Raw genomic sequence first — 13,163 nt, 5'->3', positions numbered from 1 at the left:
AAAGTATTATTATTATTATTATTATTATTATTATTATTATTATTATTATTATTTCATGTTCAAATTCTGCTCACAGGTTTCCCAGAAGAGGCATCTGGTCAGCCACTGGGAGCAGCGGCATAACATGGGAGTCGCAGCCGAGACGATTGCCCCGGGCGCACGGCGGGGGGGGGGGGCGGCTCACACCACCCTCCCCAAGCCAGCGCCGTGCAGCTTTGTGAGGCTGGGCTCTGATCAGATCCCAGCTTCGCAAAGCCGATCAGGGAGGGTGGCATGAGACGGACCCCAGCCCCTCAATGGTAAGGCTGGGATCGAAGGGCGCAAGGCTGTTTAGCCCCTTCTCATGTGCCCTCCCCAAACGGCTCAGCACCTTTTTCACACCTCCCAGCTTGTCAACATCCTTCTTTAATTGTGGTGCCCAGAATTGGACACAGTATTCCAGGTGAGGGTCTGATCAAGGCAGGATAAAGGTAAAGGGTAAAGGAACCCCTGACCATTAGGTCCAGTCGTGACCGACTCTGGGGTTGCGGCGCTCATCTCGCTTTACTGGCCGAGGGAGCCGGCGTACGGCTTCCGGGTCATGTGGCCAGCAGGACTAAGCCGCTTCTGGCGAAGCAGAGCAGCACACGGAAACACCATTTACCTTCCTGCCGGAGCGGTACCTATTTATCTACTTGCACTTTGACGTGCTTTTGAACTGCTAGGTTGGCAGGAGCAGGGACCGAGCAACGGGAGCTCACCCCATCGCGGGGATTCAAACCACCGACCTTCTGTTCGGTAAGTCCTAGGCTCTGTGGTTTAGACCACAGCACCACCTGTGTCCCACCGAGGCAGGATAGAGGGGGACTAAGACTGTTGATCCAGCCTAGAATAGCATGAACTTCTTCTTCCCTCTTCTCCTCCTCCTCATTTCCCTCTTTCTCCTTTACATTTCCTTTCGGCCCATGTGTTCTGCACCCAAACACCTCCTTTTGCAAAGTCACCAGGCGCAAGCAAACTCCTGTATGGCTGGGGATTCACAAAGGCCCCTTTCTTCAGAAGCTGAACACACCTTCTCAGGCACACGTGCTTGCTGCATGGTCTGTGTTCATCTCTCCATCCTCACGTGTTTTCCACCCAATGATCCCTCCTGCCCCCTTCTCCTCGCTGCTCCATCAGTACTCAAGACAACACAGGTAGGTAGGTCTCTCCTCCCTGCTCTTTCCTCCCCACCTGGCCAACTGCGTTGGCTGCAAAGGCAGATCCCAGGAACATGGCTTTCCACAGCAGGACTGGCTTCTCAGAGGGCGAGAAAGGAGGAAGACTTTGGCTGGTGCGCCAGGTAAGCAGGTGAGTCAGTGGGAGGGGCTTGGGGGGGGCAGGCAGGTCCTGTTAGTTTCTGTTTGCCACTGTGCAGTGATTTTGTTTGTTTGTTTTTTATACAACAAGAAAAAACACCACACAAATACCAAATTACACACAAATTACAAAAATAATCATAGACACATAATTTGCTTAGCAAACAATAAAACATCTATTGGTCTTAACACTAAAGACCCAACCTCCCATCTATTCCATATTTCAAATTCATATTACTTTTTGCCACTACACACTTTTATCATAATTAAACTTATTCTCAATAAATCTAATTTCTTATATCTACCTTGCAAGTATTACTGAAGTTCCTCGAATGCTGCAACAGAATTTAAACTACTATATTTATTTTTCAGATAATCTTTGAAAACCTCCCATTTTGAAACAAATTCCTGTTTTGATTTATTCTTTATTTTTTCTGATAAACCATCTAATTCGGCATATTCTGTCAGCTTTTGGATCCAATCTTGTATAGAGGGGATTTCATTACTCTTCCATTTTGCTGCGATCAAAACTCTTGCTGCCGCCGTTGCATATAAAAAGATACCCTTCCTCTTTTGTGGAATATCCAAACTTGTTATTCCCAGGAGGTAGGCCTCTGGTTTTTTATTGAAAGAGATTTTTAGCATTTTCTGCAGTTCTACATGGATACTCTCCCAGAATACCTGTATTTTCCTACATATCCACCACATATGGGAGAATGTTCCTGATTCACCGCATCTCCAACAATTACTTGACACATTTTTATACATTTTTGAAAGTTTCCATGGTGTTAGATACCATCGATGTTGCATTTTTTGAAATTTCTCTCTAATCGTGTAACAATTTGTGAATTTCCAATTGATCTTCCATAAATTTTCCCATTGGGCCGTGGTTATTGAATGGCCAAAATCCTGTGCAGTGATTTTGGAGTCACAGGACTCTGTTTACATTCCTGGGATTCCATACTGTTGGGAGACGGGAGACGGATATGACGTTACTGGTTTCCTGTTCCTTTGTTTGGTTCAGTTGCTCTCTGCTTTCACAGAGAGAGGATGATTTCTTTTCTGTCTGCGTAGCTTAGAAAATAAAGCTTTGCAATGTAGCCATAAATCTCATCACTTCCGCGTGCTGCTTTGATTCTCTGCTCGATGGGAATGTGCCTGAGGCCTCATCAAAGGCTCAGGTCGTTAATCACGTCGGAGGCGATTCCGAAGGACTTGGCCGGAGGAAGATGAGCTTTATCAGCTTGGCCGAGCGGAGATCCCGACAGGTCCATGAGGGGTGCAAAGGTGACCTTGGAAAGGGACCAGGCCCTCTTGTGCTTCCGTTTGCACCATCAGGGGTGCGGCAGGGTCCGAGCTGGCTCCGGGTCAGACATGAAATGAGCAGGCTTGCGGGAGAAAGAATCATTTTATCCTACTCAGGCTTGGAATTGGGCTCCGAAAATGAAACAAAGCCCAAAATTATCTTGCAACTTTAAGTAATAAAGCATTATCAAAGGAAGTCAAATATAAAACACATTATGAGGGGGGGGGGGACATATTGCCTTAATTAAATAAATAAATGAAATTGTGGAAGTGCATTTCTGCCTCCATAAACTGTCCAGATTGCCAAGATCACTTTGTTGTGTTTACTTTTTGAACATTACTTATTCACTATGAAGTAAGAGGTCTGTCAATCAGAGGCAACTGATAGATGGATTGATTGAATGTAAGTAAAGGTAAAGGACCCCTGGATGGTTAAGTCCAGTCAAAGGCGACTATGGGGAGGTTGTGGCGCTCATCTCACTTTCAGGCCGTGGGAGATAGAGTTTGTCCACAGACAGCTTTGTGGCTAGCATGACTAAACTGCTTCTGGTGCAATGGGACACCGTGACGGAAACCAGAATGCACGGAAACACCATTTACCTTCCTGCCACAGTGGCACCTATTTCTCTACTCACACTGGTATGCTTTCAAACTGCTAGGTTGGCAGGAGCTGGGACCAAGCAATGGGAGCTCACTCCGTCGTGGGGATTCGAACCACCAACCTTCAGATCAGCGAGCCCAAGAGGCTCAGTGGTTTAGACCACAGCGCCACCCAGTCCCTCCCTTGATTTATTGATTGAATGAATGAATGAATACACACATACAGTAAGACCACAACTTACGTGGGGGGTTATGTTCAGGGGATCGAGCCTAAAGCCAAAATTGTGTAAAGTGAAAACACATTGGGTGCAATGACTGGTGGGATTCCCAATGGCATTTTTCCTAGACGCCTGCCCACTTTAATTTTTTTATCATTATTTTTCCAACCTTGTAAAGATAAACGTGCACAAGTTAATGAGCCCAGACAGCTCAGTTGGCTACAGTATGATCGGATAACGCCAAGGTTGCGAGTTCGACCCCCGTAAGGGACGGCTGCCTATTCATGCATTGTGGGGGGGTTGAGTTAGATGACCTCAGGGTCCCTTCCAACTCTACTATTCTCTGATTCCATGAAACACACCCGAGTTGCAGGCTTACTGTATATACTGTACATACAGTAGTACATAGATGTGAAAACACACACGCACACATAGGTAAAAAGGTAAAGGACCACTGGATGGTTAAGTCCAGTCAAAGGCGACTATGGGGTTGCAGCGCTCATCTCACTTTCAGGCCAAGGGAGCCAGCTAATGTCCGCAGACAGCTTTCCGGGTCATGTGGCCAGCAGGACTAAACCGCTTCTGGCGCAACAGGACACCGTGACAGAAGCCAGAGCGCATGGAAACGCCATTTACCTTCCCGCCGCAGTGGTACCTATTTATCTACTTGCGCTGGTGTGCTTTCGAACTGCTAGGTTGGCAGGAGCTGGGACAGAGCAACGGGAGCTCACTCCATTGCGGGGATTTGAACCGCCGACCTTCTGATTGGCAAGCCCTAGGCTCTGTGGTTTAACTCACAGTGCCACCCGCGTCACACACATATATATTGCCTGGGCTGATCTAAGTGTGGAGCCGAGTACTTGCTCCGTAGGGGATGGGAAAAGGAGGAAAGACAGAAAGGGGGGTGTCTACCAGAGGTGTCTTCTGGTCCAGATCTGGCCGGGAGGCCTCCAGATTGGCCGGGAAAAAAGCCATGAAGCCGCCCCTTGTCCAAAGACTCGAGTGATGTGGCGTCTGAAGGTGCGCCCGGCAACCTGTTCCAACTCTGCGTGACATCACACAGAGCGCATCATAAGGAGAGGCCGGCGGGGAAACTGCCTAGCAACCTCTGTGCAAAAGTTAGCAAGGACTTCGCAAATCCGCCTCGAGGGGGAAAGCGGCTCCTTCTTCACCCATGCCTGACTTTGCCATTGCATGCGCTGCGCCCCCAGTGCTTCCAAAACATTACGATTATTGCCGCTAGAAATGAGATAGTTTTGCAGGAGCCGAGCTGCTAACACTGTTCCGCACTCAGTTCTGAAATGCATGGGGTGTGACCTTCGAGCAGCCTAACCTACCTCACAAGTTACAGATGGGTAGCCGTGTTGGTCTGCCATAGTCAAAACAAAAAAAATTCCTTCCAGTAGCACCTTAAAGACCAACTAAGTTAGTTCTTGGTATATACCAAGAACTAACTTAGTTGGTCTTTAAGGTGCTACTGGAAGGAATTTTTTTTGTTCTACCTCACAAGGTTGTTGTAGGGGTTTAATGAGGGAGGGGGGAACCATGTACAGCACCTTGCGCTCCTTGGGCGGAGAGGTGGGATATAAATAGAAGAAGAAGAAGAAGAAGAAGAAGAAGAAGAAGAAGAGGAGGCGGAGGAGGAGGAGGAGGAGGAGGAAATTATGATTATGCTCTGCCTCTATATATATATTTGGGAACGCGGGTGGCGCTGTGGGTTAAACCACAGAGCCTAGGACTTGAAGGTCAGAAGGTCGGCGGTTCGAATCCCCGCAATGGGGTGACTTCCCTTTGCTCAGTCCCTGCTCCTGCCAACCTAGCAGTTTGAAAGCACCTTAAAGTGCTCAGAGATCTGCATTAGTGGGTGAAGTTCAAGGTATTAGTATTGGCCTATAAAGCCCTAACCACTTGGAGCCAGTTTATTTTCAGGATCTGCTTACTTCATATGTACCCGCATGACCTCTCTTGACCCACTTGCAGAACTTGTAAGAAATTGTTCTTTTAGCACGGCAGGACCTAAACTTTGGCACTCTGCCAATTTACATCAGGTTGAGTGGTGTCTTAGCTGTGTTCTTTCTGATGCCTGCTTAAAACATGTTTGTTTAGGCAAACCTATCCAGATGTACATACATTGAATAAATTGTTTTCAACCTTTTTTTTTTTTTTTTTAGTTTACTGCTGGTCTTAATTCTATGACCCGCCCTGAGACCTCCGGGTATAGGGTGGTATATAAATTCAGTAAATCAAATAAATAAATCAAAGTGCAAGTAGATAAATAGGTACCGCTCCGGTGGGAAGGTAAACGGTGTTTCCGTGCGCTGCTCTGGTTCGCCAGAAGCGGCTTAGTCCTGCTGGCCACATGACCCGGAAGCTGTACGCCGGCTCCCTCGGCCAATAAAGCGAGATGAGCGCCACAACCCCAGAGTCAGCCACAACTGGACCTAACGGTCAGGGGTCCCTTTACCTTTACCTTTATATATATACTTAGAGAGAGTTTTTAAATTCTATTCATGTTTAATGTTTTTATTGTCGTGGTCCCCCTATGTTTTTAGTTGTTCTTGTTTTACGTATAATCCACCTTCTGAGGGGGAAAAGGTGGGGTATAAATAAATTGTTACTATTACTATTTATATTATCATCATCAACAACAACAATTGCAAAGTTGGAAGGGACACTCTACTCAGATTCCTGGCTGGGTTGAGTGAATGAATTTTATTATTATGGTCACAGACCAGTTCCGGCTCACTTACAATATCAGGAAAATCATAAAACACAACAGGGATACATTGAATTGCAATTGGGTATAACAGAGACAATTCAGATATAGAGGCAGTTAAAATATATATACATTAAATCTTGATCAATAAAATACAACCTAAAATTGTCATTTAAAACCTTAATCATTTTGGTAGTACAGCTTGTTCCCTAAGTTTTATGGCAGTCGCACAGAATTTGGCCACCCTTAGCGTGATCTCTAGATCCTTGTCCTCTACCAGGAGTTTTAGACATTGAAGTTTGGACCCATTTGGATATTTGTGTATAACGGGAGTGATAAATGTCGAGCGTAGATCCCTGTAGAAACGGCAGCGTAACAAGACATGAGAGACAGTTTCTACCTCCATCAAGCTGCAGGCGCAGAGTCATTCCGCGTACGGTTTACCCTCGACTCTGCCCTGCAATAAGGCAGATGGCAGCACGTTGAATCTAGCGAGGGTAAATGACCGTCTGCATTTGGGTATTTGCAATTTTGACAAATAATTTGCTGGGGTAATTCCTCTCCCATTATCTTTTATTGCTGGGTGCTTAGTCAACCGGCTGGGTTTTAAACGAGCTGCTCCCGCCCGAGAAAAAGTTGCCATAGAATCCTAGAACTGGACAGTTGGAAGGGACCCCATGGGTGATCCAGACCAATGTAGTGATCAGGTGGGATTGCTATGAGGAATTATAACAAATATAGAGTAAGCCATCTGGGTCAGCAATGAAAGCATTGCGTTTACTGGGTTTAAACTATTTTGATATGATTCTTGATCTTCCACACCTCTGCATCCCTGTTCCATTTCTCTTTCTTGACCAGTCACGTACACTGCCAGTTGCTTCGCCAGGCAGGCATCCTGGGTCATCAAAGGCAGTGGGCAGTTTCTTTGATGTAGCTTTCCTGACATGTTAATCTTCTTGTTGTTGTTGTTTAGTCGTTTAGTCATGTCCGACTCTTCGTGACCCCATGGACCAGAGCACGCCAGGCACCTCTGTCCTCCACTACCTCCCGCAGTTTGGGCAAACTCATGTTTGCAGCTTCGAGAACACTGTCCACCCATCTCGTCCTCTGTCGTCCCCTTCTCCTTGTGCCCTCCATCTTTCCCAGCATCAGTGTCTTCTCCAGGGAGTCTTCTCTTCTCATGAGGTGGCCAAAGTACTGGAGCCTCAGCTTCACGATCTGTCCTTCCAGTGAGCACTCAGGGCTGATTTCCTTCAGAATGGAGAGGTTGGATCTTCTTGCAGTCCATGGGACTCTCAAGAGTCTCCTCCAGCACCAGAATTCAAAAGCATCAATTCTTCGGCGATCAGCCTTCTTTATGGTCCAGTTCTCACTTCCATACATCACTACTGGGAAAACCATGGCTTTAACTATACGGACCTTTGTTGGCAAATGTTAATCTTAGGATGTTAATATTAGGGCCAGGAAACAGGTCTCACGTAAAGGTGATAATGATCGCTGTCCTCCTGGCCATCCTTCTTATTATGTGTATTGATTGTTTATGACCTCCGGGTTTGCTGAATGCACTCCTTTGTAGTTTTCATTTATTTACCCCCAAAATATGCATGCTTAACTAGTATTTGTAGTGTAACTTTGTCCCCCCCGTGGGGTTTGCTGAAATGCTCAGAAGAAATCTGATTGGTTCTTAGGAACACACTGTAAAAAGTTCTTTTGTGAATAAAACGACCTGGGCTGAGGGGTAGAGGGACCGACATTATTATAGGCACCCTTCCCAGAGTCTTGCTGGTTCAAGCCTCTGTGTGTATTCTTATTAATCAGAGTTCAATCCTTCCTTTGCTTTGGGAACGCCTCAGACCCACCCCCTGAACTGCAGACTGCCTCTTGGAAAACATCTGCTTGGCATCTTCCAGGATCTTGGCAAATGGGATGGCAGGCTGCAGTTAGCTGGCGCGGCAGTGTGGCGTGGTGGTTAGAGCGCCAGACTGGGATCTGGGAGACCTGGGTGCAAATCTCCCCACTCAGAAGCGAAGCTTCCTGGGCATCCTTGAGCCCATCACTGCCTCTCAGCCTAACCTACCTCACAGGGTTGTTGTGAGGATGAAATAGAGGAGGAAGGGAAGAACTACGGTACCCAACCTTGAGCTCCTTAGAACAGGGTTTCCCAAACTTGGGTCTCCAGCTGGTTTTGGACTACAAGCCCCATCATCCCTGACCACTGGTCCTGCTGGCTAGGGATGATGGGGTTTGTAGTCCGACAACGGCTGGGAACCCAAGTTAGAAGGTGGGTTGCAAATTTCAGAATCAAATGATAAAAATGAGAGCAGCAGCCTCCCTCACAGGGTTGTGGTGAGGATGGAATGGGGAGAGCCGTGCAGACTCCCTTGGGCTAATGGAGCTAAGAAATCATCATCATCATAATTCTATGTGCTTTTAAAATGTGGGGTTTTTAGAGAGGTTTATTGGGTTGCTGTTTTTATTTTATATTTTTTTATAAAATATAAAAAAGATTTTATTTTATGTATAATTTTTTATAAAATTATTTTATGTATAAAAGTTTTATAAAAATATTTTATTTTATATCATTTTTTATAAAAATATTTTATTTTATATGGTTTTTTGTTGAAAAATATTTTATATAAATATTTTATAAAACTTTATTTTCTGTAAACTTTTAATGAAATTTTATTTTTAAAAAATAGAAAATATTTTATTTTATGTTTTGTGGTTTTACATTTTGATTTTCTGTGAACTGCCCTGAGACCTCCGGGTACAGGGCGGTATATAAATGCAATAAATAATAATAATAATAGTAGTAATAATAATAATGATGATGATGATGATGATGATGCAATAAATATTTTACCAATAATAACAACAACAATAAATGCCCACTTAAGTGGGAGTCGCTACATAAATACTCGAGGGTGGGGTGGGGATTATTGCTTTCCCTACGAAGGCGCATCTCCCCTGCAGATATGAATTGCCAGGATCTGTCCCTTTGCCCGAAGAGCGCAAGAAACTCCTGAAATTAAGCGAAATCTGACCCCACTTTCTGGCAGCCTGCAATGCACCCGGAATCCGGCGCCGCGCGCCAGTCTACTATTCTAGCTCTAGACGCCTGCACGCACGTGACGTGGCGACGCCGCGGCGCGGGCTGCGGTTTCCTAGCGACGGCGTTGCCCGGGCGACGGAGGGCGCCGGGCCTGGTGGGGCGCCGGGATGAGCTCGGAGGGCGAAGGGGGCGGCGGCGGCGGCGGCGGGGCGGAGGGGGCGGAGGAGGGCGGCGAGGGCGCGGGGGGAGGCGCGCGAGCCAAGGCGCCCAACCTCGCCTCCGAGGACCCGCAGGAGCGCATCGCCGCCCGGCGCCTCCGCATCGCCGCCCGCCTCGAGGCCAAGAGGAGGTGGGGGTCCGGCTAGAGGGCCTCTGGGTGACCCTTGCGAGGGGGAGGGAAGGGGAGGCATCGCGAGGGGGGCCGGCTAGAGGACCTCTGGGTGACCCTTCCGACGGAGGGGGGGAGAAGCAACGCTTGCATCGCGAGGGGGGTCCGGCTAGAGGACATCTGGGTGTATCTTCTGAGGGGGAGGGACGGGAGGCATCGCAAGGGGGTCGGACTAGAGGACCTCTAAGAGCTCCTTCCTAGGGGAGGGGGAGGCATCACGAAGGGGGTCCGGCTAGAGGACCTCTGGGTGTCCCTTGCGAGGGGCAGGGAAGGGGAGGCATCGCGAGGGGGGCCGGCTAGAGGACCTCTGGGGGGCCCTTCCGAGGGGAGGGGGAGGCACAATGTTGGCATCACGAGGGGGGTTCAGATAGAGGACCTCTGGGAGACCCTTCCGAGGGGAGGGGGAGGCGCAATGCTTGCATTGCGAGGGGGGTCCGGCTAGAGGATTTCTGGGTGTCTCTTCCGAGGGGAGGGGGGAGGGGAAGCTTCATGAGGGGGTCCCGCTAGAGGATCTCTAGGGGGGAGGCACAATGCTGGCATCGCAAGGGGCGTCCGGCTAGAGGACCTCTGGGTGTCCCTTCCGAGGGGGGAGGGACGGGAAGGCATCGCGAGGGGGTCGGACTAGAGGACCTCTAAGAGCTCCTTCCTAGGGGAGGGGGAGGCATCAGGAGGGGGGTCCGGCTAGAGTACCTCTGGGTGTGCCTTTCCGAGGGGGGAGGGACGGAGAGGCATCGTGAGGGTGTCCGGCTAGAGGACCTCTAGGAGCGCCTTCCAAGGGGGAAGAGAAGTCAAGGCATCAACAAGGGGGTCCGGCTAGAGGTTCTCCGGGTGTACCTACCGAAGGGGGAGGGATGGGGAAGCATTGCGAGGGGGTCGGACTAGAGGACCTCTGGGTGTCTCTTCCGAGGGGGAGGGACAGGGACGGGGAGGCATTGCGAGGGGGGGTCTGGCTAGTGGACCTCTGGGAGACCCTTCCGAGGGGGGGGGGGAGGTTTTGAATCCTGACGCACCTCGGGTGATCTGCCACCCAGCTCTGAACCTCTCCTCCCACAACCCAACCCCAGACGCAGTAATGGTCCCAGCATCCCACTTCTTAAGACCCCCATGTTTCCCACCCTCCACCCTTTTGGGCTCCCCTACCTCTCACTTTCCCCCAGAGCTTCCTATCCAGAGTCACTCTGGTTTCAGGTCTGGAGATCCCCACACGTTAGTCCAGGCACAGGGTGGGTAGGCCAAGGATGAACATGTGCCTTTTGGGCTCTTTTTCCAGGGAGGCGCTTGGAGAAGATCCAGATGCACATAAGCTGGTGGAAGAGGAGCAGAGTCGGAGCCACAAACAGATAGAGGACAGCAGACAGGTTAGGACTCAGCGAGGGAACCAGGGCGTTTTTGTGTACGATTTCCCCAAATTGCATTCAATCAGTTCCCAGCACAGCGTGACAAAAAGAAACCCAATCCATCGCTATCCATATGAAAGACGATACAAAACAGTTTCAGAATAGCAAAAAAGACACAGTAAGATAACATTGGTATCAATATACAGTGGTGTCTTGGTTCTCAAACTTAGTCCATTCCGGAAGTCCATTCCAAAACCAAAGTGTTCCAAAATCAAGGTGCGCTTTCCCATAGAAAGTAATGCTAAATGGATTCATCGTTCCAGACTTTTAAAATCAATCCCTAAAACAGTGATTTAACATGAATTTTACTATCTAACGAGACCATTGATCCATAAAATGAAAGCAATAAACAGTGTACTGCACTCACACCATCAATCAATCAATCAATCAATCAATCAGTAGCTGAACTGGGTTCCACACAGTCACAAAAACAAAACGAAAAGAGCCGCGAAAACAAAAACGTTAGAAGAAGTTACGCAGAAGTTAGTAGTAGCTGCAACTCTGGAGAAGGAGGTAGGGCTGGCAAGAATCGGCTGACAGAACCTCAACTTTCAGGAGGGAACTGAACCTCAAGGTGGAAATTATGGTCACTTCATTCCTATTGCCAAGATACATCTGTATAGCACAGCTTCACAATTGCAGACCCTGCAGGGTTTTTGTTTAATCCCCCCCCCCCTAGAAGTGGCGCTGTGGGTTAAACCACAGAGCCTAGGTCTTGCCGATCAGAAGGTCGGCGGTTCGAATCCCCGCAATGACGGGGTGAGCTCCCGTTGCTCGGTCCCTGCTCCTGCCAACCTAGCAGTTCGAAAGCACGTCAAAGTGCAAGTAGATCAATAGGTACCACTCCGGCGGGAAGGTAAATGGCGTTTCCGTGTGCTGCTCTGGTTCGCCAGAAGCGGCTTAGTCATGCTGGCCACATGACCCAGAAGCTGTACACCGGCTCCCTTGGCCAGTAAAGTGAGATGAGCGCCACAACCCCAGAGTCGGCCATGACTGGACCTAACAGTCAGGGGTCCCTTTACCTTTAGCAACATAAATCAGTCTGGTTGGTCAAAAGATACCGCCTCAATCATTTCATGTCTGTGTTAGCTTAGAATGACCGGCTTATGATATGTTCTCTTTGCTCAGAGGTTGACTAAGCTGCTGATTGATGGCACACAGCTAGTGACAAACATCCAGGTGGCAGCTGATTCTCGAGAGACTCACAGGAGGGCAGAGGAAGAGGAGCTGAATCGGCAAAGGTAAGCGCTGGGCTGGGGCACCCTCTTTAAGTGGGGGATATGTGGGAAAGGGGATGCAGGTGGCGCTGTGGGTTAAATCACAGAGCCTAGGACTTGCCGATCAGAAGCTCGGTGGTTCGAATCCCCGTGACGGGTTGAGCTCCCGTTGCTCGGTCCCTGCTCCTGCCCACCTAGCAGTCCGAAAGCACGTCAAAGTGCAAGTAGATAAATAGGTACTACTCCGGCGGGAAGGTAAACGGCGTTTCCGTGCGCTGCTCTGGTTCGCCAGAAGCGGCTTAGTCCTGCTGGCCACATGACCCGGAAGCTGTACGCCGGCTCCCTTGGCCAGTAAAGCGAGATGAGCGCCGCAACCCCAGAGTCGGCCATGACTGGACCTAATCGTCAGGGGTCCCTTTACCTTTTTATCTGGGAAAGAGGCAGCAGAGGTCAGAGCCAGCCAGCGGTTCCCTTGGGAACTCAGCGCGATCTTCACTTTGACCAAGGGGTCAGAAAAGACGTCCACTCCCAGGTTCAACATTCTGATTCAGGCTTGAGAGAACTGCAGGTTCCAGGGTGCGTAACGTGAACCTGATAAACTGCTTTGCACTAAATCAGAACGTTGGCCCATGCATTAATTTTTTTAACCAGTTTTATGGGCCGCCCTTCCTGCAAGGAGCTCAGAATCTGTACCCATCCTTTTATATATATATATAGCGAACGGGATCCGTTCCGGAGCCCCGTTCTCATCCTGAATAGAACGTAAGACGTACACGCGCATCTGCGCATGCGCGGGTCGCGTTTTGTTGCTTCTGCAAATGCGTGTGACGTCATTTTGACCATCTGCGCATGTGAGAGCAGTGAAACCTGGAAGTAACGCGCTCTGTTACCTCTGGGTCGCCGCGGAGCACAACCCGAAAATACTTATCCTGA

General features: G+C 48.9%; 1 protein-coding gene across 1 annotated transcript in view; it reads left to right on the top strand.

The window, feature by feature from the left end:
- The first annotated feature begins 9,395 nt into the window (after nt 1–9,395).
- The window catches only part of DRC1 (dynein regulatory complex subunit 1), a 34,621-nt gene continuing 30,853 nt past the window's right edge, over nt 9,396–13,163 (top strand). Inside the window, exons 1-3 of the mRNA XM_028721777.2 lie at nt 9,396–9,577; nt 10,887–10,974; nt 12,142–12,254. Of these exons, the coding sequence (XP_028577610.2) occupies nt 9,396–9,577; nt 10,887–10,974; nt 12,142–12,254 (383 nt within the window). The remainder of the gene's footprint in view (nt 9,578–10,886; nt 10,975–12,141; nt 12,255–13,163) is intronic.

The sequence above is a fragment of the Podarcis muralis genome, chromosome 3 (genome assembly GCF_964188315.1).
Source record: "Podarcis muralis chromosome 3, rPodMur119.hap1.1, whole genome shotgun sequence".
In the NCBI taxonomy this organism is placed as follows: domain Eukaryota; kingdom Metazoa; phylum Chordata; class Lepidosauria; order Squamata; family Lacertidae; genus Podarcis; species Podarcis muralis.
The sequence above is the reverse complement of the archived record's forward strand: the minus strand, read 5'-3'. Positions and strand labels throughout refer to the sequence as shown.